A 27,442-nucleotide genomic window follows, 5' to 3' on the forward strand; every position below is an offset into this window, starting at 1 on the left:
AGGTGAGCCTGCAGTTTCTGGTGGGGGGTGCGTGCGCTCGGCTTTATATGTGACAGAAGCCCAGCTATGTATTTGGAGAATGGGGGTGGGCAGCTGCATGTGTCAGGAAGGCGAGTTGGGGATCTGTGTGGTGAAATATAGACTGAGGCACAAAAATTGCCTGTCGCTCGGGCAGCCGAGGGACTCAACTGCATGGAACGGTGCAGTTTCTCGCAGATAGAGAATTCTCACCGTCCTAGTGGCATTTGATGCCCAGAGCAGTCCTCAGAACGCACACGATTTACATGCATTCGTCCTAAAATGTAATGAGCGCGAGCGGGCATCTCCAGAGAAAGGTGGTCAATTTGCCCCCTGCATTCACAATACAAACATTGGCCATGTCGAGACCTCCTATTGGCAACTCGGCTTCCGTTGCTGTACTGCATCCATGGCCAAAACATGAGTGGTTTGCAGATAGCATATCCTGTCACCCCCTACTCCACCAGGTCCACTACGCAAGTGGTCGCTTGGGCCTACTGCTTTTCGATACAGAGCCATCCTCTCTTGCCACACACGCTTTTTAGTATTATCGGAGCTAGGAGTGACAGGCCGATCCTGCGTTCGTGCCATGCTAATCGGTATGACAGATAGGCGAGCAATTTCCGGCCAAAATTACTCTCAAGACTAGTGGTTGGATCCATGCCAGCTCACAATAATATTGATGGTGCCGCATGGAAAGTGGAGAGGATTCTTTCGAAGCCGGCAGTTAAGCTGACAACAGGTCGTGTGCTGGATTTGCAGGCGGATTCCGCTCTGACAGGTGCCTAGTGTGGCAGGTGGGGGTTCTTTTGGAGACCGCGTTCAGCGACAATGGTGATCAGGATTTCTGTCTAGCAGAGCAACATCAGCTTCAAACAGCCTGGTATCTCGGCCCAACTAATACTACCACTGTATGTGGTGACATTCATGCTTGCTGCAGCGGAGGTCCGCACATCCGCATGCCAGAGCCTTTCTGCCTTGGTCTGGGTCTTGGGAGAACAACGATTCATGTACATAAGCATGTACATAACAGTTTAACAAGATGCGATGTTGCATAGTATGAGAATATAGCCCCAACAAGTCCAAAGGGCCTATAAAGGCTACATATTTTATGTGCTCTAAAAATGTTCACAAATGTGTTAAAAATATGCTATGTTCTATGCTACATGATCACACATCATCAGGCAATGATCATGCCAGGGGAATGCTCCCGGAGCCAGGGGAACTGGGGGAAAGGCTCAATATGTGGGAAGGGACCAGGGTTCGTTGGCTTAGTAGGAATGGTCTTAGGGCGCTTAGGGTTGGATCTGACCTTGCTTGAACTCTTCTTAGAGCTGCCGCGTTGGTTGCCGTCATTGGTTCTCTTTACAAACATGTCGAGAATCGAGGCAATGTCACCTGGGCTTACTGCATCACCAATTCTGCCGAGCCCACGACCAATACCTCTACCGAATCCGCCACGCTGGTTGTAGGAATCTACGTAGTATTCGTTGTCATGCTCGTAATCGTAATCGTCGCTGCGCTTGCTGAGGCTAGGAAGCTCGAAAGTGTCGGGGAAGAACGGCGGGCTCTGGTAAGGCAGCCTGGTGTCAATCCGGCCTCTGCCAACACCCGACTTCCTCCCCGTGCCCCTGTAAGTAGCGCCATTCGAACCGCGCTGGTTGGTGTTTCCCTTAAGACCGACAAAGGAATCGTAGGGAACTCTACCCAAGCCCATGGCATGGTAGTAGGAAGCATCCACAAAATCTGCGTCGCCAATGGGGATTGCTTGGTTGGCGGCAGCAGTAGCGGCGAAGAAGGCGAGTGAGGCAGCAAGAGTAACACGCATTGTATCAGAGCTGTTGTTGGCGGGGATGCAGATGCAAAAGTAGGTGTGAGATGTGTTGCTTGGTGAAGCAGGTGATGCTGTTGATGCTGTTGATGATGGTGATGGTGGTGATGATGATGTGGGATGTGGAATGCAACAGCAGCGCCGGGCTTTTATACACCGATCAAACGACTTCGAGGAGACCCCCTGTCATGCGCTGAACGCATCTAAGATTTGTTCTCACTAGTATTCTAATTTTAGTGGCCCCAGTAAACCTCATCTTTCAGACGACGCGGACAAAATGCCATTAGCGTATCAAAAGGCACGCCGATCGGCGCTATGCGTGGCCGATAGGTCCCTAGAAAACTTGCTTATGCAGGCCAAGAAATACTGGGCACGGCCTCTCAGAAAGAAATTGCAAAGAAATGGTAGGTTTCCGCAAATACTTCTGGGGACTGCAGATGCTCCCATCGTGTAGCTGTATGCCGACAACCGGAATTTCATGGTAGGTTTCTAAAAATGTGCACTGGCCAAGAAAGCCATTGCAGCACAGGTTTGCGCTTTAATACTTTCTACACGAGTTTCTGCACGCAGTGGTCTTGGCAACTACTAAAAATATTAGTAATTTGTGGTGATGACAAAAAATACAAGAATTATGTGAGCGGTTGTCACTGTTGAGTGCAGATGATATACAAATCCTGCGATTAGCGGAGGCACCACATTCTCCTTCATCGCCTGAGAGCATGGCTACTGCCACAATTTGGTAATTGTATGTGTATATTACTGAGTCCTTGTGCCCATCGCCAAAGTTACAAAGTCAGACATTGCTTTAGCTTACAGCCCAAGGCAAACCTGCGGGCATTGCTTGGCAACTTTGTATATTCAGATACACTAAATGATATTCACCATGGATTGAATGATACGGTATCAAGCCATTTATGGAGATACAGGCCTAGTCCAGCTTGAACGAGTTGCCAATGCGATCAAGAGCAAGAACAAGCTGCTCTTTGGTGATGGCGAACGTGAATCGGAACCATCCAGGCTCAGTCGAGCAGAATGCTTGCCCGGTAGGGAAGTACACGCGCTCGTTTAGGACGATATGTTCCCATGCCGTGAGATCGGTCTCCTTTGTCCACAGCTTGGCCACTTCAGTGGCCTGCAGAGCACCAAGTGCACGATGTGCCTTTGTGCTGGCAGCAATAGGCAGCTTGAACCAGATATAGTGACCTGCCGAGCACGGCACATACTCCACACTGTGCTTATCAAAGAACTCTGTAGTCAGTGCGTAATTCTCGGCCAGGTTCTTGCGGCTAGTGGAGAGCAGATTGTCGACGAACGCATGGTCAGCAAGGAAATCGGCGATAATGCGGTCAGTATACGCAGGGCGGTATCCAAACGGTGCATAGTTGTGCAGGGTGTTTGTCAGGTCCTGGTTCCATGGCGTAATTGTCCAGCCCATGCGGAACCCATTGAGTCCAAAGTCCTTGCTGAGACCGTGCATGACAATCAGCGCCGCTGGATCTATATAAGAGCTCAAATCGCTCCACGACAGCACGGACTCGAACGGCGTCACACCCTCCTTTCTGTCAAACACAGAGAGTGCATAGATCTCGTCGGAGACCACAAAGAGCGAATGCTTGCTAGCGAATTCAAACAAAGCACGGAGTGTCTCCTTCGGGTAGCTGGCGCCCAGCGGATTGTGCGGCGTCATCAGAAACAGCATCTTGGTGCGCTTCCCCTGCTGCTTTAGCTCCGAAATCTTCTGCTCAAAGTACCTGACTTGAGACGGGGCAAATGCCTCGTCAAGCGGGATGTCTACTGGTGTGGCAACAGCACGCGGCAGTGTGCCCATGTCGGACTCCAGCGCCGCATAGCATGGTGCCGGAATCAGAATGTGGTCGCCTGGATCGCAAGTGGCCGCGGTTACCTTTGAGATGGCACTTGTACAGCCATTGAACACGGTGACAGCATCGGGGTTGACAGGCTCAGCTGGGCTCAGGTAGCGGTTGAACAGGTCAGCGATTTCATAGCGCAGCTGGGGTTCTCCGTATGGCGAGTTGTACTCCAAGTCGCTGGCGATGACTCCTGTCAGCGAGTTGAGCTTCTCGAGAACCATGTCGCTAATGGTGTTGTTGGCAGCGATACCGGCATTGATGATTCCTTCAGGGTTTGCGTCTTTCGAGTACGGGTTCTGGTGCAGCAGGCGGAACCCCTTGAATAGAAGCGGCTCCTTGGCCAGTGATCCCTTGGCGCTGGCACTAAGCTCGAGAACAGTCATATTACGCTTACAAAAAATAGCAGCAAGTGTGGTGAATAGGCGTGGAAATGAATAAAAGAGCAATATTGGGGGTAGATGTGTTTCGGTGAGCCGCCAGGGCGGTTGGCAGCGTCCCTGGGCCGTATTTAAACGATGCCTGAAACCGACTGACAAGGACTTCAGCCTGGGCGCAGTGGAATGGCAATCGCTCCTCACTGTCTCATGGATTCCCAAAGACGGCCAGCGGCGGCAACAGTTTGTCAGCAAGTGTATCCGCTGCTTACTCAGTGTAACATCAGGCGTATCTGGGCAGCGCGGCCTTTCCGTTCAGCTCTAGCAGATCCTGTCCCAAGCATGCTTGCGGTTGGAATTGACGTGCGAGCGCTGCATAGGCACATCATCAATCTACACGTCACGCCTGCATGCGGCTTCTCCGGGTAAGCGGCCAGATAAAATTGAAAATTCTACATGGACTCGTTAAGCTGGGGGGTCTCGATGCTTACAAAAAGTCTATCCCTGGCCGATGTCGCGGACGTTTGGGTTTCGGTACTGCTCCAGCCGTCTGCGTCCGATCCGCATGAGATACTCGATAGCCTTGACGTCTGTGCGCTTCATTGATCCGATGTTTTTCTCAAACTCGCGCCGGGTGAATGCATAGAACCGCGGCTGTGCCTCCTACAGCAGTGGAATATTGTGTGTTTTTTAGATCTGGCCCAGCCCAGGGATCACTATGAATAGCTGCTGGCCGCTCCTACCGCTGCAGCTCCCGGTCCTTATCAGCAGGACTACTTGCCTCAGGTTTGGTCCGCACCGCGCGTAGGCAGTCCCGGTACAGCCGCAGCACGTCCTTTTGTAGCCCCGAAAGCTTACGAGGCGCAGACATTATCGGCAAGAAAAAACACAATAGCACAGGGCGGATACGTGGGGTTAAGGCGATGAGAGACGTGGAGGAAAGGCGGGGAGGGATACGACGTGTCAGGGCCAGGTGCGTCTGCATGAGCAGGCCCAGCGCAGTTCTGGGGGAATCTCGGGCTTACCAAAATCAGCCTTGCGATGACAAATGGGAGAGATTCAAAGCTATAAAGGCGCCGCTCCCCTCCCCCGGCCACAGTGCTGACGTCTGCTTCTCGCTATCGGCTCCATCTTCTTTCACCTCTTGGTTAACTTTTTAGCAATTTGTAGAAAAAACAACACTTGACAGCAATGTTCACAGGAATCGTCGAATGCATGGGCAAGGTTGTCGAGTTTGCTCCGCTGGACACCAGCGAGTCGGGCGGCAACGGATCGTCGCTGACGATTTCGGGAGCAGAGCAGGTCCTTTCGGACTGCCATCTGGGTGACAGCATCGCCATCAACGGCACCTGCCTGACCGTAACAGAGTTTACCAAGGACACGTTCAAAGTTGGCTGTGCGCCTGAGACGCTAAGCCGCACCAACCTGGGCCAGCTCCAGCCTGGCAGCCTCGTCAACCTGGAGCGCGCACTTGCGGCAGGTCACCGCTTCGGTGGACACTTTGTGCAGGGCCACGTCGATACCACCGCCGAGATAATCTCGGCCACACCCGATGGTAACTCGATTTGGTTCAAGTTCCGCGTGGGCGACAAGAAGCTGATGCCGTACATTATTCCCAAGGGATTCATCGCCATTGATGGCACGTCGCTGACTGTCTGCGATGTGAACGATGACGAGGCGTGGTTCACTATCATGCTGATTGCGTACAGCCAGTCGCATGTTATCATGCCGACCAAGAAGCCAGGCGATCTGGTCAATATCGAGGTCGACATGCTGGGCAAGTATGTCGAGAAGGTCACCACGTCGATTCTGCAGGGCCCGGCCAATGCCTCTGGCGAGTCGGCAACTACGTCATACATTGAAAAGGTTGTGCAGAAGGTGCTTGAGAAGGCGCAAAAGTAATCCAGAATTTGGCTGTCTCCATAGTTTGTTGGGAAACGAAAATTTTACCAGTATTGTGCAATACCGCTGTCCGCAGTTCGCTTGGCAGAAGCGAGATGGTTACTGTTATTTCTCGCACTGTACTTTTATCCAGCATCCCACACAATGCCAAAGGTATCCGACGTATCCCAGAGCGAGCCACAAGTCGCATATGTAGCTTCATCTGCATCCGAGTCGGAGAACTCTGAGCTTGAGGTTGAGAACTCGGAGGACTCTGAGCAATCCGAGAGCGAGCAGATCGAGCCTGCTCGGGCTGAGCGTGAGCAGTCTGAGGAACCAGAAACAACCAGCAGTGATGGTGGCGATGGCGGTGACGAAAGTAACGACAGTGATGATAGCGATGGTGCTGATGGCTATGATAGCGATGATGATGACAACATCGTGGGATCCCAGAACACATTAAAGCGTCGGCCACCCTCACCAGAAGACTCACCAGAAGACAAAGCCCTGCTTATTCACCAGCAGCGACAGGAGAAGCGTGCCAAGCGCAACCACTGGACAGATGAAGAGAAGGAACGGCTGTTTGAAAAGCTGAAACATGGACGGGCATCACTGGTCGAGATAGCCAAGCATGTCGGCCCAGGCAAGTCTCTAAGACACGTGGCCGAGTACATAGAGCACATGCAGTTCTGGTCGAATCGACTTGAGCCCGTATTTCCCGATGATGGCGACGACAGCGGCGACGGCCATACCTCAGCCGAGGAAATGGTCGACACTAGAACCAGGAATAATATGCTGCGAGTCACACGCAGATTGATTGATGGAGAAGAGCAGGTAATGGTGCCGCGCCTCATGCAGATGATCCAAGACATCGACAGTGACGGTGGAGATTGCGGCGAGATTGTGAACCACCCGGCGGTGCACATGTTCCATAGGGATATGGTCCGAAATGTGGCGAGGCAGTACTACGTAAAAGCTTCATTTGTGGTGTCCCCGATTCTCTACACAGATCTGGCGAGTGAGCTGGAGAGGTTCCTGCGTAGAATCATTACCCGGCTCATCATAAAGCACACGTCCAATGGCACCGTGGTTCTTGCGGAGAATGAGCTACCGCAGATTGTGGCCAGCAAGCTAGATGTGAGGCAAGCAATACGCGACGAGGGATTCGGCGAAGACCTGCGGATGTCAGCCGTACAGGACCATTTCACGAAGCTCGCACACTTGACCAGAAAAAGAACGTCGGTATACGACCCCTCCACGACACAGGGTCGCGCAAGATCCGCTGGATACACGTCCAAGCTGGCGTCTTCCCCAGTCGAGTACAGCTATTCGGACAATGACGGCTCCGCCGCTCTCCGAGACTTCATCATTGATGATGACCCAGTATACAAGTGTGCTGCTCCCAGCAGTAGATTTGGCAATGGTGACAGCGACAGCGATTATGACCTATCTGGCGAGGACAATGGCTCAGACGAAGACGCCAGTGTCGATGTTCGGGCCAGTGAGACTGACCCCGGCGAATCAGACGGAATTCACGAAGAGCCGACTGCTACCGGTAGCAGCAACGACAGCGACTAGCGCGCAGCAGCAGCAACCGGTGGCCGAGATGCCACAGCCACAAGCCCCAAACAAGCGAGCCAATCGACAGTAACTGCCGGTCCGCCGTCTTTACTGCCAGGCTGCAGTCTTCCGGGAGGGTGGAAATCCCGGCCACAAACCTCCGTTCTGGATGTTGAGCAGGGCCAGCCAAGCCGGCATCCAGCACAGCAGCTATGTGCAGGTACCACGCCAATCGCCCGTTTTTTCTCATTGCTTTTTTCTTTGCTGGGGGGAGGCGTTGGGTCTGCGAACTCACACAAAGAAAAAGGAGTTGATCCGGCTTGGATTTCAAATGAACCATGATTGCTTAAAATCAACACGCCCACTGACCAATCGCAGGCCGAATCCAGGGCAAATGTTGAGAGCCCTGGTGCGCTGGAAAAAAAAAAGTTTGAGATAAAAAATTTTTTCTCTGCGCTCACCCTGATCGTTTAAATACCAGGAGTCTGCTTTTGCGGCCGCGCCTGCCCTTCTTTTCGTTCTTGTAACTACACCTTTTTCTTCGTCTTCTTATCCCCTCTCTATTCGGGCTCGGTCCTTCTGAAGGAAGTCTCTTCTTACAAAGTAAGTCCACACCAGACATATTGATGCTGCATACGGGCTGCCCCTATCACATGACACTGTGCAGGGGTCTGTCCAGGCAGCAGAAAAATTTGCCAGCTCGGAAACCACACGTGCCTCCTTGTTTCTAGACATCCGTTCCTAAGCACCATGCTTCTTCCCGTAGAACAACTACACACAAAATGGCTGAGGAGTACAACGGCGCTATCGGTATCGATCTGGGTACCACCTACTCGTGCGTTGCCGTCTGGGAGGGCGAGCGCGTCGAGATCATTGCCAACGAGCAGGGTAACCGTACCACCCCCTCGTACGTCGCCTTCAACGACAGCGAGCGCCTGGTTGGTGACGCTGCCAAGAACCAGTCGGCCATGAACCCGCGCAACACCGTCTTCGACGCTAAGCGCCTCATCGGCCGTCGCTTCGACGACCCGTCGGTCAAGCGTGACGTTCAGAACTGGCCGTTCAAGGTCGTCGAGCGTGACGAGCAGCCGTACATTGAGGTCCAGTTCCAGGGCGAGGCCAAGACCTTCTCGCCCCAGGAGATCTCGTCGATGGTGCTGATCAAGATGAAGGAGATTGCTGAGGCCAAGCTCGGCAAGACCGTCAAGAAGGCCGTCATCACCGTGCCCGCCTACTTCAACGACGCCCAGCGTAACGCCACCAAGGACGCCGGTGTCATTTCGGGTCTCGATGTCCTGCGCATCATCAACGAGCCCACCGCCGCTGCCATTGCCTACGGTCTGGACTCGAAGCAGAAGGAGGAGCGCCAGGTGCTCATCTTCGATCTCGGAGGTGGTACCTTCGATGTGTCGCTGCTGACCATTGCCGGCGGTATCTTCACCGTCAAGGCCACCGCTGGTGACACCCACCTTGGTGGTGAGGACTTTGACCACACCCTGGTCGAGCACTTCAAGGAGGACTTCAAGCGCAAGCACAAGAAGGACATCTCGGACGACCCCCGTGCCCTCCGCCGTCTGCGCACTGCCTGCGAGCGCGCCAAGCGCACCCTGTCGTCGCTGGCCCGCACCACCATCGAGGTTGACTCGCTGTTCGATGGCGTCGACTACCAGGCTTCGATCACCCGCGCCAAGTTCGAGGAGCTCAACTCGGCTCTGTTCCAGAAGACCGTCGACCCCGTCGCCCAGGTCCTCAAGGACGCCGGTGTCACCAAGAAGGACGTCTCGGAGATCGTCCTTGTCGGTGGCTCGACCCGTATCCCCAAGGTCCAGTCCCTGCTGCAGGAGTTCTTCGACGGCAAGGAGCTGAACAAGTCGATCAACCCCGACGAGGCTGTCGCCCACGGTGCCGCCGTCCAGGGTGCCGTCCTCACCGGTACCGCTGACCCGTCCAAGACCGACGACCTGCTTCTGCTCGATGTCGTCCCCCTGTCGCTCGGTGTCGAGATGCAGGGCGGTGTCATGGGTGTCGTTGTTCCCCGCAACACCTCGATCCCGACCATCAAGAAGCGTGTGTTCACCACCACCACCGACAACCAGACCTCGGTCGAGTTCCCCATCTACGAGGGTGAGCGCCCCATGACCAAGGACAACAACCTGCTCGGTAACTTTGACCTCAACGGTCTGATCCCCGCCCCCCGCGGTGTGCCCGAGCTCGAGGTCACCTTCGACATCAACGCCGACGGTATCCTCAAGGTCACCTCGGTCGACAAGGCCTCGGGCCGCAAGGCCAACATCACCATCTCCAACTCGACTGGCCACCTGTCGGCTGCCGAGATCGAGCGCATGGTCAGCGAGGCTGCCCAGTTCGCCGAGGAGGACAACAAGAAGCAGGAGGCTATCCAGGCCAAGAACGACCTCGAGGCTGCCATCCACCAGGTCGAGAGCACCATGTCCGACATCAAGGTCGAGGCCCGCCTGAAGCGCGCCGACCGCGAGGCCATCGAGAACGCCATGGGTGAGGCCATGGAGTGGCTCGACGTCAACGGTGCCACCGCCGGTAAGAACGAGATCTCTGCCGCCCAGAAGCGTCTTGAGCGCGTTGTCAACCGCGCCTTCCAGTCGCTGTACAAGCGCTAAGCAGGCTTTCTCTTTTTACTTCTAAACCTCTCGTATCATACGCAATTGGATCTAAAAAATTATTTTGAACATCGGCGATCCCCACAGGGGCATCCATCGGCAGCGATATCTGCATGTATCACGCGGCGCCTATGTTATCGGTGATTTGAAAGGTGCGTTTATATTTGGAGCCTTGGCCGGTTGATGGCCGGAAGACAACACCAAGAAGATAGATAGAGAGAGCGGCAAAAAAAACAGAAACAAGCAGCAAAGGCGAACCGGCGGCGGCGGCCCCTGCACATCTACATCTCATATTTAGTGGCTGTGGCCACCGGCCGGGTTGGCATGGACATGGGCCGGGTTGGCCTCGAAGCCCTGCTCCGACAGCTTGAACACGTTGCCGCACTCCGGGCACCTGTCGATCTCATGCTCGCGCTCAACCACCAGCCAGACCAGCTCGTGGTCCTCGCCCGGCGCGCCAGTGCACCCAATAATGCGCGACGCCGCGCCCGACGGCACAATGGTCGGCTCCTTCTTCGTGCCCTTGGTCGCCAGCACCAGCGGACCCATGTCAAAGTAGTCCTGGCCCTCCATCGCCGCCAGGTGCTCGGCACGCTCGGCTCCCGTCGCCTGGTCAAAGTTCGTCGGCGTCCGGCCCGCTGGCGCCCCCGGGCCCTGCAGCAGCGGCGCGTCGTGGTGCTCACTCAGGCGCACCGACGCCATGCTGAACAGGCGCTGGGGCGCCGAGAACTGCGCGCGCGCCAGCGGCATCGCGGCCTTGCTGATAAGAGTGCGGCGGACTGCGTTGAACATCGTTTTAGGTTATCGTGAATCTACAGGTAGTTTTTTTTTTTTTGCAATGAGCTCTCACAGTTCTGATAAATCTCTCATTCGCTGAATCAGCGTCATTCCAACTGTCGTCTGCAGTGCTGGCAGTGTTGCATTCACTCGGGCTCAGGCTCTGAATCTCTGGGTTGAATCGACGAGCATGCGAAATGTACCTGAACAAAAAAGGGGAAGCTGTTTTATATCGTCTATAAAATTGCAGAACAGAAAAAGAAGAGCAGATAAATCCGACTGGTTGAATTTGAAACACACCGCTTTTTCTCCTTGGGACTATCTAAAAAAGCAGCAGTCGGACACTCAATCCACACCGCGCAGGCTCTGCGATCTGGCGCTCCAGATAACACCGCAAAAAATATTCTAGGCTGTGGGGGAAAAATCTGAGTTGATCTCTAATCTCGCTGATGCTCCTCCAGACGCTTCACAGCGGATACGACTTCTTCGCGCTCAGTCTGCGGTTCTTGTACTTGTCCTCCAGCTGGCCGCGCCTGGCGGGCTCCATCGTATTGCGCAGCCCCAGCAGGGTCTTGGATACAGCCTCGGTCGCGCCAATCATCGGCTTCAGCACCGCAACCGGCACTGCCCGCACCACCGCCCTCACCGATCCATGCACTGCCGATCGGCCCTCATCCTCCTCGTCCTCCTGCACCACCACCGGAATCGCCAAGATGGTCTGCACAGCATCACCCACATTGCTCCTCAGGCTTGCGTACGCCTGCTTCACACCATCGCTGATATTCTCCGGCTGCCGCGCATACTTGCTGGTGCCGAAGCTGCCGCGTCGTGCCGCAGCCGCAGTGCTCGAGCTCTGCTCCGATACATAGTCGGGCCAGTCGTTGAGATCGACCTCGATCTCCTCCAGCTCCCCGCCCACATCAACATTCAGGATGTCGCCTGCCTGCTCCAAAAGCGTCTGTGTGTTGACAGCGACCTTGGCGCCGAGCTGGATCGCCTCCAGAGCAGTGGTGCGGGCAAACGACTTGGCACCGCGCTTGATGCCCTGCACAAGCCGGCCGTCCTTGCGGTACTGCTCCAACGGCAGGATTACCAAGTCCGCCACACCCGACCCCAGGTTTACCAGCGACCGGATCGGCGTCACACCCGACACCACCCCGGGAATCTGCGTCTGGGTCAGATGTGGCAGCCACGCATTACCTAGCCCTCTCACCAACTTTGCAATCCCAGCAACCCCACGCACCTTGACCGTGTTCAGTGTCATCTCGGCATCCTCCAGCGGGAAAAAGTTCAAAAGCTCCATTGCCGGCTTCTGCTTGGCCGTGCTGCTGAGCCCGGGCGACGGTGGGTTAGCACGGATCCGTCGGGGCTTGTAGTCGAAGATGACATTCAAAGGAGCAACTCGCACAATCTGGAAATACAGCTGCTTCGCAGTCCCCTGCTTCACCTGCTTAGTTTGGTTGCGCTCGGCCTCTTCAAAGAACGACAGAATAAAATCCAGTGCCTCCTGGTGGATGTAGCAGCGGATCGGGCATATCTCGACGTCCATACGCAGCTCCTCGGTCTCTACACCAGCATACGGCCGCACAGCCTCGATGCGCACGCACACCATAGGCTCGGCACTCGATTCCTTCCACCTGCTGGCCCACCACGCCCACCCGCTGGTCACCCGGTCCGAGTCGGCTGTTCCTGCAGTAAACAGCTGTCGGTTGCGCGCGTTTGCCAGGGAATGCAGCGACGCAGGCAGTCCTGTCTTTGGGTCCCTCCGCCGCGTCAGCATCTTCGACCACTCTGACGATTCGACCTCGTCCAGCACCTCCAAAAGACCAATGCTCAACCCGAGGTCGTATGAAAGGGCAGATGACTCTGCAAACATGTCGAACTCGACATGTACCTGGGTTGCACGCAGCCGGACCTTGGGCTTCACTGACCGCCGCATAGGCAGGCGAGGTGACCGTTTAGGCGATACTGGCAGGCCGCGCGCCTCAGGCAGACTCAGCGATGTGCGACCATATGCTGAAGACTGCATAGAGTTGGGTGCATCGTTCAGCTCATCCAGATACGATGGCAAAAACAGTGCATCGGACGGCGAGTTGCGCGGCCGTGGACTTGAAACTGAATCGTACCAGTCTTGCCCCGAATGCAGATTGATCTCAACCTTGGCAACATCCAATGCAGCTGTCAGAATGCGATCAGTGGTGCCCTCCAGAGGATTGTCCTCTGAGAGCTCGCCAGGCGCAGGCACGGCAAAGTAATTGTCGATGATCTCGAACTTGTCATCAAGGGCGCCTTTCTCATCACCACTATCCACAGACACTTTGACCACATCACCGGATGTCTCCGTCAGTATCTGCGGCTGCGGCGGCAGCTGAATGCCATGGACCGAAGAAGTCACTGAGTCAGGGTGTGCTACTCGTATGTCGTCGGCTGAAAATTCCCGCTGCCCCGAGAACCGTCTTCTGGCCGACCTCGAGTAGCCAAAGACACCATCCTCGTCACTCGAGAGTCCGCTGGTACTACTCATGCTATCGACATCTACCAATGGCTCTTTGCCCTTGGAGCTCCGCGAGTAGCTCGGGTAGCCGGCATCGGCAGGCCGTGGCGGTGCCGGAGGCATTGCTCCACCCCCCACCACCTCATATTCCTCGATAGTGTCAGGCTGCTGATGTGGTGCAAAATACCCTTCCATCAGCTTTCCGACATCATCGCGGCCGTGCTCAAAATCATACGTAAAGTCGTAGTCGTCTTGCACATCCCGATGGGGAACGGGCGGCGCTGAAAATGCATCATCTTCAATATCTCCAAAGATATCGTCAGTGGCCTGTTCAAGAACCTGCGGATTCGCCTGGCGCTCTGCACGCTTCGCCCTACGAACCTTCTTCTCCTGCTGGACCACCTCTGGCTCCTCGCCCTTGATATCGCGCACTAGGCTCTGCAGAATCCCAGGCAAGATACCAATTGAGTCCGCGCATGCGTCAACCACCAGCGACTGACCACCGAGCTTGATCTCAATGTCCTCCTCTTTGGTCCGGAACCCGACATCTATCATGTCCGCATGTACCAGAACCGCATATCCGTAGTCACGCCAGAAACGGCCCGTCTCAACCCACATATCGCTGGATACGGGCGACGGAATCCCTGTATGCGACCCTTCAGCCTGGCCCAGTACTGTTAAGCCTTCAATATAGTAGCGGAGCTTCTCCCGGTCGCGATCTGGGCCCGGAAGATTAAGCCCAACGATCACTGCCAGGCTGTCAAGAGAGATCACTGCGCTGCGCAGAGACCTTTGGTTTGGATGCCACCGGAGCGAGGTGTTGCGCACATTCAGCGACAGCCGCATTGGCTTGGGTGGCGGCTGGACAAGCCCTGACGTGCCTGTCGATGCAAAGAACGACTCGAGATCTCTCAGGCATGTTGAATCTCGCGAATATTCGAAGGTTGTCCACGCAGTCTTCAGTACAACCTCAGTCTCTTGCGTAATCGACGGCGTGGTCAGCATGTACACTGACACCTGGGGCGTGCTCATTGGATCGGCGGGCGTGGCAAACGAATGGCTCAGCGGTATGTCGACCTCCATCGAGTCTTTGTACGATGACAGCCGCACTTGGTTCGCCTCACCGCTGACATACATGCGGCCCGACTCAATCATCGCGTTGGTGATGAACATTCGCGTGCTCAGCAATGTGATACGCTGCTCGATCCGGGGCTGTGCTCCATGCCCAATCGTCACACTCGCTTCGTCACTGGTATCGACCTCGGTCCGCATCACTGGCATATCTACCAGTACAGAGAACCGTGCCCCAAGACTCTCGGACTCCTTTGCCTCCTCGTCTTGCATTGCCTGCCAAACGAGGAACTCGTTAATGATGGCATTAATGCGTTTATATGCAGTGCGGCCCAGCTGAACCTCGATTTCCGGCAGATGGCACGACACAATGAATTGCGATTGCTCGACAGCCATGCGCTCAAAGTCAATCGATGTTAAATGTTCGGATTCAGGCGCCATGCGAACTCGAATATCGTCGTCCACAGAAGAAAAGGCGTCAAAGGCAGGCGGCCGTTTGGTACTGCCTCGCTCGCCATGCAGCGGTCTGGGGACTGTCGTGACCTCGATATGTGGCCGTGGAATCGATCCAGACCCCTGCCGGTCGCTTGGCTCATGCACGGATCCAATATGCTCGAGCTTGCTGCTTCCCTCCATTGCCTGCACTGACACCCGGAGTTCCTCGCATTCGAGCCGGATGCCAGACCCAGCGACGTTCTTGCGCGACTCAAGCAGCTCCTGGATATGTGGGTCGCGCATATGTCCATCAGGCACGTCGTCACGAGCTCTGCTGCTAGTGGCTGTGCCCTTGACAACGTTTGTGATAACAGCATCGATGAAGTCTACACAGAAATGGCCGCTGGCTTCGTCCTTGCGCGAGCCACTGTGTTTGGCTGCAGTGGTAGGAAGCTGAATCCATGTGCGAATCAGCGGGCTGCACACGGCGATATTCGAGGGTGCCTTGTCCTCAGCACTGGCATTAAGCTCGCCCATCAGCCTATCAATATCACCGGCAATGCTCTGGGCTACCACACCAGCGTGCATCGGGGTTTGCGCAGACGATGCAGCTTGAGAGTTCAGCGGGAGATTGTCAAACAGCCCGCGGTATGCACTCAGCCGGTCAGCTAACTCCTTGTTGGCAATGAAACAGACGGGCCCGATATTAATGCTCAGTACAGCATCGCAATCGCGTTTACAGGCCCAGATGTCATACATTTCAGAGTTTCCCTTGGTCTCCACCAGTGAGCGGTCAATGCTGATCAGCGGCTGAACCACCGGTCGGGCGCTCGGATCACTGTCGTAAATACTGAGTTGTCTGACATACGCCGTTGTCACTGCCACACTCGACGTGGCTGTCTGCGCTGTTCCGCGCGTTTTCTCAGCCCAAAACTCTGTGTCCAGGTACACCGGTGAGTCATTCTTGCTGCTGGTCTGCGAACCCACTGCCGAGCTCTCCCAGCGCGTACCGATACGCTTCATATACACACCGATGTGCTTGACTGCCTCGAGCTTCAGCCTTAGTACAGCCAAACTGCCCTTGTGCCAGTCATTCACGGCTGCAGACTCTGTGGGGACCACAGCCATATAGATATGGCGGCATTTCAGGCTGACCCATCGTGCAAGCTTCGCGGTCGCCTCATCTAACACCTGTTCCCCATACGCCTTCTGGTACTTGTCCCATGCCTCCTGGCTTTGGCTACGCTGCTTGGCCACAAGGCCTAGCGCTTCCGCAATATCAGCAATACCTGCAAGCTGCTCCTTGGTTACAACCACTGCGATATCATCGACTTCCACCGACACATCCCAGCCGCTGGCCATGGCATCCTCGTTTGAGCGATTGCGCACGCGCTGCACCTGTGTGATTTCCATTGGCTTGGCCTCACGAAACTCGCCGGGCATTGGCCCCATATACAGCGACTCACTCGAGTTACTGGCCCGCCGGCGCCCTTGCGAATCTGCAGGCTGCACGGGCGCCAGTTCAGAGAACGGCATGCGACGATGCATACGCAAGTGCGCGGCTATCGGCTGTGAGAATGTTGACAGAATAGCAGATGGCAGCACGTCGGTATCCCCAGGCGGAGGAACCAGATACACGTGCAGACCCTGGATCTCCAGCACCTTGGATAGGGTGTGGAACTCGACCACCTTGTACTCGATCCCGGCTGGATGGCCGTCGGGGGTCGACGACGTTACAGGAGCGCTTTCTGGCTCTGCCTTCTTCGCCCTTCTCTCAGCTCTATCCCGGGCACGCTCGTCCTTGAACTCCACGCTATCCACGGTCACCTTAACAGTCGAGCCCTCACGTCTGCCACCCCTCCCCGGCATCGCACACTCCACACGCACGGTCTTGACGCGGATATTGACTGCCGAAATAATCCTATCGACCATCTCACTGACAACCTGTAGGCCCTGGATAGAGCCACCGGGCTCCTCGGGGGCTGGCAAGTCATCAATATCCTGGAGCCCGGCTTGCAGATTATTTGGCCACGGGGACTGCTTCTTGCCGGTCGCATGCACATCCGCTGACTGTGTGCGCGAATAATACTGCGCGCGCTCCTCATGCGCATTGGCCACCATGCGCTCAACGTCCTTGTTGAGGAATACATCCTCGTAGCCCAGCGACTCGCCTCGCAAAAAGTCGTCTGCGATAAACACCGACGAGGTCAGGATAGACGCTCCGCCCTCCGTCATCATCGCCACAGACTCGGCAAGATTTGGCTTGCCCACATGGGGACTAGCCCCGTCTGCCGACCCTGGGCTGCCTGAGGGGCCAGACAGATCTGCTTCGTCGATGACCTTTGCTTTCACAACAAGCTCCTCTATCTGCAGCTCGCAGTTTCCTGTCCACAGCTGCGACCACGGAATTGACACCGATATCCTGCCAATTTGTCCGCTGCTGACAACAATGGGCAGCCCAGCAATGGCATCGTTGAGCGACTACAATAACAGCTACGATTAGCGCTGCTCCACAGCGGCAGTATATGCTCATTCCATGGAATACTGACCTCCTCTGAAAGCTCAACGTTCTTCAGCTGCATTTGCCCACTGCTCAGCTGTACGTCCAGGTTGGCGTCGTCTAGCTCGGTTTTGAGAAACTGCCCAACGGTTCGCCGCAGTAAAAACTTGACCAGCCGCTTCTGCAGCGAGTTCGACACGGCCCACGACGGCAGTTGCACCGACCAGCTTGAGGGCCACATGGTGTGAATAGTGTTGCTAGTTGTACAGGCTAATTAAGTAAATACAGGCAGAATGTGTAGGTTGAATTTCGTGCTGCGAAAAAATGCGGGTATTATTTGGAGAGTCAAGTCGAAGTAAAGCGGCCTCGCTGCGGGAAGCAGCTGGTGGCTATGACGTGCAGTGAATGCTTGTGAGAATAGTGGGCTCGTGACTGGGTTGTCTGGCGGCTCGGCTCATTGTGCCCTCGAGCTGGCTGGTATGGCCCAACATCGCCAGTGGCAGCTCTCAGTCGAGCGTTCTCAAAGTGTGCTCTGGCGATCGCCAAACGAGAAATAACATTCTTTACTCTCTTCTCACTTCACTGTTTATACTCTTCCCCTTCCCGTCCTCCCTCGTCTTCTCCCTTTCCTCTCCCCCATATACCTTCTAGCGAATAGACCATGGTCCTGGTATCAAACATCTCCGCACTGTCGGTGGCCCTATGTGCAGCTGCAGTTGGGGTCAGTGCGCAAGCCAATGTGCCTATCGCCCCACCACATCGCGGCCTTCGCCAAGGAGTTGGTCTACCCACCACCTCCACGTTGCCTGGTGTTCCTGGTGTTCCCGGTGTTCCCGGTGTTCCCGGTGTTCCTGGTGTCGCGTCAACAACACCTACTACCCCAGCCGGTGCTGCTGCACCTACGGCCACCACTCCCACGCTCCCCGGCGCCGGAGCCGAGGAGGCAACACCCACTCCTGAGGCCGGTGCGCCCGCCGTGAAGCCCTCAACCACTCCGCCACTGGGTGATCCGGTCGCCACAACCCCCTCCAAGACGGCCGCTACAGCAACCAAATCGACAACCACACCTCCTGGCGCCCTCGCGACCACCTCGTCGTCCTCGGTAGCCGGTGCGGGCGGTGCAGCAGCCGGCGGTGCAGGAGGTGCACCGACTCTAGCAGTTGCACCGGCTGACGTGTATACAGCGACAGCAGGATCGGGCGAAATGCTCGAGTACTCATCGTGCCTAGTGTTCGAGGAGAAGTGTTTGGAGCTATGCGAATTTGGCCTCTACAATATGAACTGTAACACGGGGGGCCTCTGTCTGTGCTACCGGACGGACCCGATGGCCACGACGACCGAGGAGACTACTGCAGATGAGAGCACTAGTGCTGTTAGTGCTGTTAGTTCTGTTAATGCGGCGATGAAGCGGACGTGGAATGTTGCCATGGTCGCCATCCAGGCGGCGGCCGTGATTGCAGTAACGTCGGCGTTCATGTAAGCATTCCAATAGTTTTTTTCATCGGTAAATAGAGCATGCTCTGAGATTTTCACCCAGGAAGGACTGCTTGGAATGTTTGAAACGGTCCCTCGCCTTCTGCCATACTAGAAATTCTGGGGTAGACTCCAGAAAACCCCGCCTTGCCTGCATGCCCCAACCACGTCCCCTCTGCGATACCCCTCCACCTTCTGTTCATTTTTCATCTCCGAGTCAATAATGCTAGCCCGAACCATCTGGCCCGCCCGGACCACTTCTACCTGCCTGCGCCGCTACCACGCCGAACGGCACTCATCGCTGCAGCCCCTCGCCTGGGTGATCTCCGACGCCAACCCCCTGCGCGAGCTCCGGGCTACCGCCCTGGCCACCGCGCTCGGCCTGCCCTACACGATCAAGCGGCCCAAGCCCGCCCGCCTGCCCCCTCTAATGCAGCGCCAAATGCTCAGCCTGCAAAGCCTGGTCTCTCCCACCCGCACAGCATTTTCGCACATATCAGATACCAACACGCAGGCCGACGGTTTGCCGAGAGTCGTCATTGGGTCATCGCCGGATTCGCTGATGGGCGTGCTCGAAACAAAGGAGCGCAGCCAGGGCCGCTCCTTTAGCGTGTTCTATGGCCTGCCGGATACCAAGATCAACTCCATCGATGCCCTGTTGCTTTCGAGGCTGGACCAGATGAAGCTGCGTGCAAAGGGGCCTGCTCGCGACCAGCTGGATAACGCTCTGTTTACTATGCTCCCATTCAGCGGCAGCCCAAAAACGCCGGCGGTGGTGTCGAATGAGCCCAACATTGTGGTGTGCCTGGGGCCGGGCGTCGAGCCCTCTGGGTTCCACATGCTGGTAGACGATGTTGACCGGCTTTTCGATGCGCTAGCGCACCTGCCGACGCAGAACATCACGATGGTTCTCTCCAAGCAGCTGCACAAGTCGCTTCGCCGCAAGCTGACAGCACAGATGCCACAGCACATCCGGACTGTGGACCTGGCCACATCAAGCGTGTCGCCGGCCGATATACTTGTCAACGCGTCGCAGGTTGTTGTCAGCGCTGATGACCTGGATTCGTTGTCACTTGCCATTTCTCTGCACAAGCCCGTCTACGTGTTTGGCGAGGAGCGCACGGAGGGACTGCTGCGGAACTATTACCGTCTGCTGGACACCAACAACCTGGTGCGGCGGTTCTATCCGCGCGGCAGCCGGTACAGCTACATGCTGATGCCCGACATTACCAGCGAGGTCGACGAGTTCAGCGCCATCCGCGACCACGACCCATGGGCCAAATACAACCTGCAGGCGGATCTGGACCAGATCATTGCATTTATTCAGAGTAGAGTAGAAGCCGATCAATAGAATCTTAGTTCTCAACCTCGACATTCTTGCTCTCGAACACCTCCTTGCCCATCTTCTTGTCCAGCCGGCACGCCGGGTTGGACTCGATCATAGACAGGTCGACCTTGTGCCCGACCAGCGCACGGATGTTGTCGACGCCGTACTTGATCATGGTCGGGCGCTCCAGCGACAGGCCAAAGCCAGCGACCTTGACATCCTTGTCGAGACCCAGCGGGCGCAGCATCTCGGGGCGGAACATGCCCGAGTTTCCGATCTCGACCCACTTCTGGAATCCCTCGTGCCACGAGAAGATCTCCATGCTCGGCTCAGTATACGGGTTGTACGTGGGCTTGAAGCGCAGGTTGGTGATGCCCATCTTGGTGAAGAACACGTCCAGGAACGCAATCAGGCTGCCCAGCGACATGTTCTTGTCGGCAATCACACCCTCGACCTGGTGGAACTCGGCCAGATGCGTGGCATCCACCGCCTCGTTACGGTACACGCGGTCGATCGAGAAGAACTTGGCCGGCCGGTACGGCTCCTGCGCGAGCTTGTTCAGCACGTGGCAGCTCACAGGCGTCGTGTGCGTACGCAGCACCAGCTTCTTGGCCTCGGCCTCAGCCCACGGGTACCGGTATCCAATCGACCCGTATCCGCCCTTCTCATGCACGTTCTTGACCGTCTCCCAGAACTCAGGCAGGCCCTGCGCCATCGCCGGATCCTTGAGGAAGAACGTGTCCTGCAGGTCGCGCGCCGGGTGCTGCTGCGGCACAAACAGCGTGTCAAAGTTCCAGAACGACGACTCGACAAAGTCGTTGGTCGGCATCTCCTCGAATCCCATCTCAAAGAAGATCTGGCGGAACTCCTCACGCACCTTCATCAGCGGGTGCAGATGTCCGCCGTTGGGCGACACGCCCAGCGAGTCAAAGTTGAACTTCTTCAGCTCACCAGTCTTCCACGCGCCGCTCTGCAGCATCTCAACCGTCAGATCAGTCATCTGCTTCTTGAGCTCCGTCGAGAAGTTGCTGCCCTTGGACACCGAGTACGACACGATCTTGTTCTGCTTGATCAGGTTGCGCCGCTTCAGGTCCTTGACCACGTCCTTCTTGCTGTGAACCCCCGAGGCCTTGACCTCCTCCAGATCGATCTTGGTCTGGTCGACGATCGACGCAGCCAGGCGGACGATGCTGCTGCCGTTCTTCTTGATCCACTTGTTCTTGAAGCCCTTTCCCTGGCCCAGGTTCGCCACGTTGCCAAACTTGGCCTTCAGCTCGTCCACGGTGATGCCCTCATCGCCTTCGGGCACTGCGTTGTAGATCTGCGCCTCGTAACTGCCGTTGTCCAGCTGGTCCTGGCCCTCGGGGGTCAAAGTCCAGACCTCCGATGACAGCGTCGAGTACGCGACCTTATCTTGGCTCTCAAGACTCTTTAGAGCACCCAGGATGGTCTCAGACGCCACGCCCGAGAACGCATCCTTAGTGTCCTTGATGCTGCCCTCAGCGTCGAGCTTCTTCAGAATGTTCAGCTTCAAATCGTCGCTCATCGTAGGAATTAACAAAACAAATAGAGCCTTTTGCCTAGCCTGCCCGTAATCGAGGTGTGGAAAGTAGGGGAATTGTGATTGAAGCAAAAAAAAAAAGGAGAGAAGTGTAGCCCTTGGAAGTAAACCGAACCACGTTATAAACCGCTGCCCCCAAAAAATTGACTCACCTTCAGCTGTTGTTTTCGAGAAAATAATCACTTCATGGTCTGGATCAGATTTCGGCGATTATCACTGAGCTTGAAGCTGTCGCTGATTCCCTCGTCTTGCCCAGCGAATATCGGGACGGCTATCTCTGCTCACGATACTAGCATGGACATATTGCTGCAGTGAACTGCTATGGATCATATAGACTGTGGCCAGGTGTGCCCTTAGACTTGGCTCCCCCTCATGGATAATCCTCTTTGATATCTGCATAAACCGTGCCGAGACAGCCTGCCTTTAATTTCATTCAAAGTAAAGATAGCCTCTTGGCATGAGCCAGAAATACCTTTCCACCAACCATTGACCATTTCATCACAGTCTCTTCTTGTAGGAAGCAGACATGTATACCTGGCCCAGTATCTGGCAGATAAAATACCTTCTGTAAAAATAGACTATCCTCTTCGCGTGTGTGCAGTCGTGTACAGACCATCAAGTATTGTCTATAAGCGCTAGAAAGACCAGATTCTAAAAATACTTGGAAAATGACGTCTAATATTAATTTATCTCTAAAGGAATGGGCGTGTATTTCTTTCCAGCAATATGGCTGATGTTGAAGAATTCAAATCGCTGATACATCTTGGCATTTACTCAACGACACAAATTACAAACACCCGCGCTATGAAGATATCGTAAAGGTACGGTACGATGGCTAGCTCCTTGTCAACTCTTGTGTATAAAACAGCCGTAAAACAGTATGCTGTCTCGCTGTATCAGACCACACCAGAACAATACAACAATCGCGCATTCTTTACTCTCCATTCTTTATCCTAGCAACCTCACTCACCCCAAGCACATCGAAACTTGCAAGCAATCGAACCACTATGATTATTACGCGTGCATTTCTCTCCATGTCAGCCATGGCACTCTCCTGCCTTGCAGCCAACTCTATGACTGTCGAGAGCTTCGACGGACCAGTGACAAAGAAGGAAGTTGACTCATTCAAGACCGGAATGCAGGTACTGAAGCCATCAACATCGTCAGCCAACGAATGGGCTCAGGGAAAATCTGGTGAAAACACCAAAGCCCTCGGTATGATGTACGAGATCTCGAACGACGTCGCCATCCTCAACAAGATGATCACCTTCTGCGACACCGTCCTGTCAATTCGCAATGACATGGGCAAGGGATGCAAGATCTGGACCGGCCGCGTCGATCCGGTTTGGGTTGACTGTACTGAAAAGCTCGACGGTAAAGTTTTTACTGGTGGAGAGCAGGGCGACCCAGTCGGCCATCTTGGATACTGTGCTCGTCTCATCCTCAACACCAAGTCAATCTTGAACTCGCAGGTCCCCGACAAGGATCCACACAATTATGGAAAGACCTACCTGGACCGCGCAAAGACATACGTCAAGCAGGCGGACAAGGCTGTCGATGACCACATCCTCAAGTCGCTGCTGGACGTCTCGCGGAACAAGCGCCAGTATTTCAGCAAGGCTTCGGTTTACAAATCAGGTGGAACTGTTCCCTGGAACCAGCAGATGATGTTCAACTACGGCTTTATGAACCTGGCCATTGCGCATGAGCTTCTCGGTGACAATCCTGGCAAGGTGAAGCTCTATGACTCCTTCGTTAAAGCATCGGTCGACTGGTTCTTCAGTACCACTAAGCCAGTCAAGGGCAAGAAGGGCAACATGGTGTACAGCTGGGGCTATATCCCGGAGAATTCGTCAGGTGAGGACAACAATCACGGCAGCCTGGATGTTGCTGGGTTCTCACGCATCTTCGCCTCAGGCCGCTATGGTGTTACCAAGGCCCAGATGGAGCCATTTGCCAACACGTTTGTTGACATCATGACACTTGGAAAGGGCAAGTACGCAGGTCGCACTGATGGCACTACTGGTGACGGTAACTCAGCTGGTACTGACTATGTGCGCAGTGGCTGGCTGCTGATGGCAGAGTTCCGACCCAATGCCAAAAAGGAGCTGTTCAGTGCCGACTTTGAGATTGGCAAGCCTGCTCGCAAGGTCGACCAGTTTGCACGTGGCATGTGGGTCAAGCACCGTCTAGATTAGGTTTCCACAGTACGAGCATCTCAATTCCAATATATGTTTTGTTGTTAGAAACGTCACAGTCTGTCAGTGTGCTGGGTGATTAGACAGTTTAGCAGTACTGGAAAAGCAGTTGGCACTCTATTAGCACCAAGCGTACGCCACCCAAGCACGCCACCTGCTCTCCCATGATCACCCTAGCTGTTGCACAACCGCTTGCTCTTTGTGCGTCCAGTGCCCATGTGAGCACGAGACAACCAAGCAACTACTTCATTTGGAGCCAGATAATGTGCATGGAAAACCAGCTTGCGAAGAGGGTGGGAGCCAGGACAACGCTAAAACAGTGGGACACGACACAGCTTGTCCGCCTTTCACATGTAGCTGTGTATAAATATCCCATCCCGGCGAATTAAGGCCATCGGCAAATGTGCGATGCGCATGTCGTACGTCATGCTGGTGATTTCCAGCACTTTTTCCACTGCGGATTTATGTGGGCATTGGCTGGGCAAGTCAAGCGGCCTGGGTCATCCGCGGAGAGCCAAAATTAGAGCAGCCAAAGATTCCTCGCTGAGCGGTGAGGGATGTATGGCATGCATAGGTGTGACTCCAGCCAAGACAAGTAGAGACGTCTATATTATGAGGGATAGAGGCGCGCTGTGACTTTTTTAACCTCCGTCGCAGTGTCCCCCCTCCCCGATGGTGATTGAGGCCACGGTTTGTTCGGCGGCTGGTACTGTGTATGACCGCGAATAATGGTCCCTCCTCTTAGCTATTCTTTCGCTGCGCTCCCTTTGCTACCATTCACAGCGCACGTTGTTTTCAGAAAGCTGTGGCTACGCCTGAGCCTCCCTACTTTGGCAGTCTTTTGCTCCAGGTCGGTGGCTGGGAGCGAGCCCGAAGCCAGAGTACATTGAGCCCCGGTGTCAGGCAAGCCCTCTTGTTGCACCAGATGCGATTGTAAGATGCGGGTCATGCTTTTCTGCAGTGAATGCGCAGCGTGCAGCGTGGGGCAGGCAGCAGGCATTATTTTGCAGCCTTTTTTTCACAGCACAGCCATAGCAAAAATTCATTTGGCGCCGGTTTTTCTGCACACTTGGTTCAAATGCAAAACAGAAACGGCACAGAAGCATGAAATCTGGCAGAGATAAGGTTAGCATGCAGAGCCCCCGTGGCAAGTGTCGCAGAGAGTGTCATGTCGGTGTCACTTTTGCCTCTGCGAAAAAGAAAAAAACAGCGCACGGCAATGCAGGTGACGAGTTGTGATTTTCAACCGCTTCGCCACAGGATATATAAAAGTATTGACATGTCCCCTCCCGAGTCGCAAGCCTTTCCTTCTTTTCTGACCATGGTAATCTAGGACGCTTAAAATAGCCTTTTGCTCCTTATAATTTTTCTCTATTCTTGTACATACGCAAGATACGCACCTTCCACTTCAAACCCCCTTGTACTTTATCGCAATGAGCCCGTTTGCCAACTTCAAGGACATTCCCACCAACGTTTTCATGTTTGAGGATGACCTGGAGACTCGCGAGGCTGTGATAAATGGCAATTAGACGCACACGCTCCTGGGACAGAAGGTGTGGAATTGCAGGGAGCGAGGAACCGGGAGCAATGCCGGCGTGGGGTCTGCCATTCGTTCAATGCCTGTCCGGCGTGGTTTTGGTACGTGGGGAGGTGCTCCTGAGCCATCTGCTCACCTCCTAGCTGAAGCAGGCTGTGGGCCTGTGCTATCTTGACAAGGCAGCACAATCCTTCTCTCTGCGTCAGTGCAGGTCACGATGACACCTCTGGCCACTGCAGCTCTAGCATCTGCTCCTTCTTAAAAATAACCACGATTATTCGGGAATTAGACAAACTTTTCCAATCCCTCAGCCTGTGTAGAACCGATTGGCCCACCTCTGCATGGCCGAGCTGTCGATCACTCACCGCCCAACACTGGCTGTGGGTGGGTGGGTGTGTGTGTGTGTGTGTGTGTGTGTGTGTGTGTGTGTGTGTGTGTGTGTGCGTGGTAACTGACTGGTAACATAGGATGCAGAGGCATATGCCAAATGGCCAGTGATGGCTAATGCTGCTAGTTACACCGACGTGTCTGGCTGAATCCGTCCCCACCCGTAGCCCCTGGCCGCGGTAGAATACGGAAATGTTCTCCACGGAGCCCCACCCGGCAGCCCCTGGCTGTGGAGCTACAACTCTCTCCTCAGTTCCACAGGATTGGTCATCAAGGGGCTTCGGATGCTACACGCTCCGGACAGCGAAAGTTGAGACTCGGATCCACAGCGGACCGATCGAAAATTTGCAGGTATGTGATTTGCAGGATGTTGAGAACAATGCCTTGGGCACGTCCGAAAATCGGCCGAGCAGTGTCGGGTGCCCAAGGGGACGGAGGCCATGTTTTGGTCTCTGCATCCGGATGACGAAATCCCGAGCAACAGACGGACATGCTGTCTTGTAGGCTGGGGCAGGCCTTGGCATAATCTTCCACGAAATCAGAGGCAGAAAATGTTTTGAATATCGGCCGTCTGTCCGAAATTCAAAAATGATAAAAAAAGATGCTCCTAGATCCATCCGCTGAATTTCGCCGCACATGCGCGCAGCACTTTTTCCCAATCGAGGCATTATGCCGGGTACAGATAATTGCTGCTCGGCAACCAGCTCAGACCAGCGCTGCCTATCGGGTTGCAGGGAGGAGTCTCCCGCGCCTGCTGCCAAGCCCTAGGCAGCAGAGGACCACATTGTTGGTGGCAATTGCCTGGCCAGACTGCTTTCTTTAGGCCCCAGCACAACCGATCCGAGAGGCATGCATAAGCATCTCTGCCAACACGGAGCCGGCAGTGTGCCATGTCTAGTAGCGGCGGGGGGTGCTCTTATTGCAGGGCTGCGGGTCTGGTTCCCGCGGGCGCATACAGCCACGGAAAGGTCAACATGAAAATGCATGTGGAGGAGCTTCCTTCGGAGAAGGCACAAATTCCTGCGCCTGAAAAACAAACATCGGCGGGAACAAAAATTACAGAGAGCGAACTCCCTGCACACAGCTCCCAGGCGAGGGCCAATGCGAGCTGGATCCGTTTGGGTTCTAGCCCAAAAAAGCAGCACTGCTTATGAATGGATGTTGTACTGGTGTAACGCCAAGTATGGAGAGTCAGTGGGGTGTGTGCTGGTTGCCTCAGTGGTCCTCTATTTTGGCTTGTCGCTGCCACCCCATTCCCGCAAGAATTTACTCGCTCTTTATTCATCGGGTCGCTGCTGTGAATAGACGGTTTGTGCTTGAACGGGAATTAATTCTTCGAATGTTGCTGGAGCAGCGCAGCGAACTTTCTTGTGCTGAGAAGCCGAGCCAAAGCACGCCTCTCCAGATACCACTGGCAGGGGCAGCAAGGCTGTTTGGCAATTGGCAGTTGGCAATTGGCAATTCTTCCCCACTGCGCTCGGAATACAGCAAAGCCCCCTTTCGGGCTTTGC

At 55.0% G+C, this 27,442-nt stretch overlaps 12 protein-coding genes across 12 annotated transcripts; 6 read left to right on the forward strand and 6 right to left on the reverse strand.

Moving 5' to 3' along the window:
• Positions 1-1,172: 1,172 nt before the first annotated feature.
• Positions 1,173-1,954, reverse strand: DL89DRAFT_267750 (uncharacterized protein). The gene has a single exon (XM_040887650.1). The coding sequence runs from the start codon at positions 1,844-1,846 to the stop codon at positions 1,199-1,201; it is 648 nt and encodes a 215-aa protein (XP_040743251.1). The 5' UTR covers positions 1,847-1,954; the 3' UTR covers positions 1,173-1,198.
• Positions 1,955-2,679: 725 nt separating this feature from the next.
• DL89DRAFT_162827 (PLP-dependent transferase) lies at positions 2,680-4,347 on the reverse strand. Its single transcript, XM_040883686.1, has one exon. The coding sequence runs from the start codon at positions 4,101-4,103 to the stop codon at positions 2,778-2,780; it is 1,326 nt and encodes a 441-aa protein (XP_040743252.1). The 5' UTR covers positions 4,104-4,347; the 3' UTR covers positions 2,680-2,777.
• On the reverse strand, positions 4,174-4,998 carry DL89DRAFT_267752 (uncharacterized protein). The gene is made up of 2 exons (XM_040887651.1): positions 4,876-4,998; positions 4,174-4,757 (listed from the first exon to the last, which is right to left on the reverse strand). The coding sequence occupies exons 1-2, from the start codon at positions 4,963-4,965 to the stop codon at positions 4,593-4,595; spliced, it is 255 nt and encodes an 84-aa protein (XP_040743253.1). The 5' UTR covers positions 4,966-4,998; the 3' UTR covers positions 4,174-4,592.
• A 287-nt stretch (positions 4,999-5,285) lies between these two features.
• DL89DRAFT_210281 (alpha subunit of riboflavin synthase) lies at positions 5,286-5,888 on the forward strand (the record flags this gene model as incomplete). The annotated part of the gene is made up of 1 exon (XM_040884183.1): positions 5,286-5,888. A coding segment is annotated over one exon (603 nt), but the record flags the coding sequence as incomplete, so codon positions are not given.
• Positions 5,889-6,140: 252 nt separating this feature from the next.
• DL89DRAFT_293197 (uncharacterized protein) lies at positions 6,141-7,553 on the forward strand (the record flags this gene model as incomplete). The annotated part of the gene is made up of 3 exons (XM_040890368.1): positions 6,141-6,743; positions 6,834-7,166; positions 7,242-7,553. The coding sequence occupies 3 exons, from the start codon at positions 6,141-6,143 to the stop codon at positions 7,551-7,553; spliced, it is 1,248 nt and encodes a 415-aa protein (XP_040743255.1).
• A 370-nt stretch (positions 7,554-7,923) lies between these two features.
• DL89DRAFT_162838 (heat shock 70 kDa protein 2) lies at positions 7,924-10,318 on the forward strand. Its single transcript, XM_040883687.1, has 2 exons — positions 7,924-8,138; positions 8,302-10,318. Exon 2 carries the CDS (start codon positions 8,318-8,320, stop codon positions 10,169-10,171), a length of 1,854 nt encoding a protein of 617 aa, XP_040743256.1. The 5' UTR covers positions 7,924-8,138; positions 8,302-8,317; the 3' UTR covers positions 10,172-10,318.
• Positions 10,296-11,189, reverse strand: DL89DRAFT_162845 (COX5B-domain-containing protein). Its single transcript, XM_040883688.1, has one exon. The coding sequence runs from the start codon at positions 10,961-10,963 to the stop codon at positions 10,466-10,468; it is 498 nt and encodes a 165-aa protein (XP_040743257.1). The 5' UTR covers positions 10,964-11,189; the 3' UTR covers positions 10,296-10,465.
• A 42-nt stretch (positions 11,190-11,231) lies between these two features.
• On the reverse strand, positions 11,232-17,788 carry DL89DRAFT_162874 (uncharacterized protein). Its single transcript, XM_040883689.1, has 2 exons — positions 17,498-17,788; positions 11,232-17,429 (listed from the first exon to the last, which is right to left on the reverse strand). The coding sequence occupies exons 1-2, from the start codon at positions 17,687-17,689 to the stop codon at positions 11,415-11,417; spliced, it is 6,207 nt and encodes a 2,068-aa protein (XP_040743258.1). The 5' UTR covers positions 17,690-17,788; the 3' UTR covers positions 11,232-11,414.
• Positions 17,789-18,109: 321 nt separating this feature from the next.
• On the forward strand, positions 18,110-18,986 carry DL89DRAFT_322921 (uncharacterized protein; the record flags this gene model as incomplete). Its single annotated transcript, XM_040891363.1, has 3 exons — positions 18,110-18,169; positions 18,225-18,309; positions 18,333-18,986. 3 exons carry the CDS (start codon positions 18,110-18,112, stop codon positions 18,926-18,928), a joined length of 741 nt encoding a protein of 246 aa, XP_040743259.1. The 3' UTR covers positions 18,929-18,986.
• Positions 18,987-19,144: 158 nt separating this feature from the next.
• Positions 19,145-20,253, forward strand: DL89DRAFT_293202 (uncharacterized protein; the record flags this gene model as incomplete). Its single annotated transcript, XM_040890369.1, has 3 exons — positions 19,145-20,121; positions 20,159-20,166; positions 20,216-20,253. The coding sequence occupies 3 exons, from the start codon at positions 19,145-19,147 to the stop codon at positions 20,251-20,253; spliced, it is 1,023 nt and encodes a 340-aa protein (XP_040743260.1).
• Positions 20,211-21,904, reverse strand: DL89DRAFT_162900 (alpha subunit of cytoplasmic phenylalanyl-tRNA synthetase). The gene has a single exon (XM_040883690.1). It carries the CDS (start codon positions 21,792-21,794, stop codon positions 20,277-20,279), a length of 1,518 nt encoding a protein of 505 aa, XP_040743261.1. The 5' UTR covers positions 21,795-21,904; the 3' UTR covers positions 20,211-20,276.
• Positions 21,905-22,576: 672 nt separating this feature from the next.
• Positions 22,577-24,268, forward strand: DL89DRAFT_267756 (uncharacterized protein). Its single transcript, XM_040887652.1, has one exon. It carries the CDS (start codon positions 22,853-22,855, stop codon positions 24,005-24,007), a length of 1,155 nt encoding a protein of 384 aa, XP_040743262.1. The 5' UTR covers positions 22,577-22,852; the 3' UTR covers positions 24,008-24,268.
• Positions 24,269-27,442: the final 3,174 nt, after the last annotated feature.

The sequence above is a fragment of the Linderina pennispora genome (genome assembly GCF_002104995.1).
Source record: "Linderina pennispora strain ATCC 12442 chromosome Unknown DL89scaffold_7, whole genome shotgun sequence".
Lineage (NCBI taxonomy): Eukaryota > Fungi > Kickxellomycota > Kickxellomycetes > Kickxellales > Kickxellaceae > Linderina > Linderina pennispora.

Coding starts and splice junctions, on each gene's coding strand:
- DL89DRAFT_267750 (XM_040887650.1), bottom strand. CDS start 1,846: ATGCGTGTTACTCTTGCTGCCTCACTCGCCTTCTTCGCCGCTACTGCT.
- DL89DRAFT_162827 (XM_040883686.1), bottom strand. CDS start 4,103: ATGACTGTTCTCGAGCTTAGTGCCAGCGCCAAGGGATCACTGGCCAAG.
- DL89DRAFT_267752 (XM_040887651.1), bottom strand. CDS start 4,965: ATGTCTGCGCCTCGTAAGCTTTCGGGGCTACAAAAGGACGTGCTGCGG. Junction 4,758..4,875: donor CGGTGCGGACCAAACCTGAG/GCAAGTAGTCCT, acceptor CCACTGCTGTAG/GAGGCACAGCCGCGGTTCTA.
- DL89DRAFT_162838 (XM_040883687.1), top strand. CDS start 8,318: ATGGCTGAGGAGTACAACGGCGCTATCGGTATCGATCTGGGTACCACC.
- DL89DRAFT_162845 (XM_040883688.1), bottom strand. CDS start 10,963: ATGTTCAACGCAGTCCGCCGCACTCTTATCAGCAAGGCCGCGATGCCG.
- DL89DRAFT_162874 (XM_040883689.1), bottom strand. CDS start 17,689: ATGTGGCCCTCAAGCTGGTCGGTGCAACTGCCGTCGTGGGCCGTGTCG. Junction 17,430..17,497: donor ACGTTGAGCTTTCAGAGGAG/GTCAGTATTCCA, acceptor CTGTTATTGTAG/TCGCTCAACGATGCCATTGC.
- DL89DRAFT_162900 (XM_040883690.1), bottom strand. CDS start 21,794: ATGAGCGACGATTTGAAGCTGAACATTCTGAAGAAGCTCGACGCTGAG.
- DL89DRAFT_267756 (XM_040887652.1), top strand. CDS start 22,853: ATGGCACTCTCCTGCCTTGCAGCCAACTCTATGACTGTCGAGAGCTTC.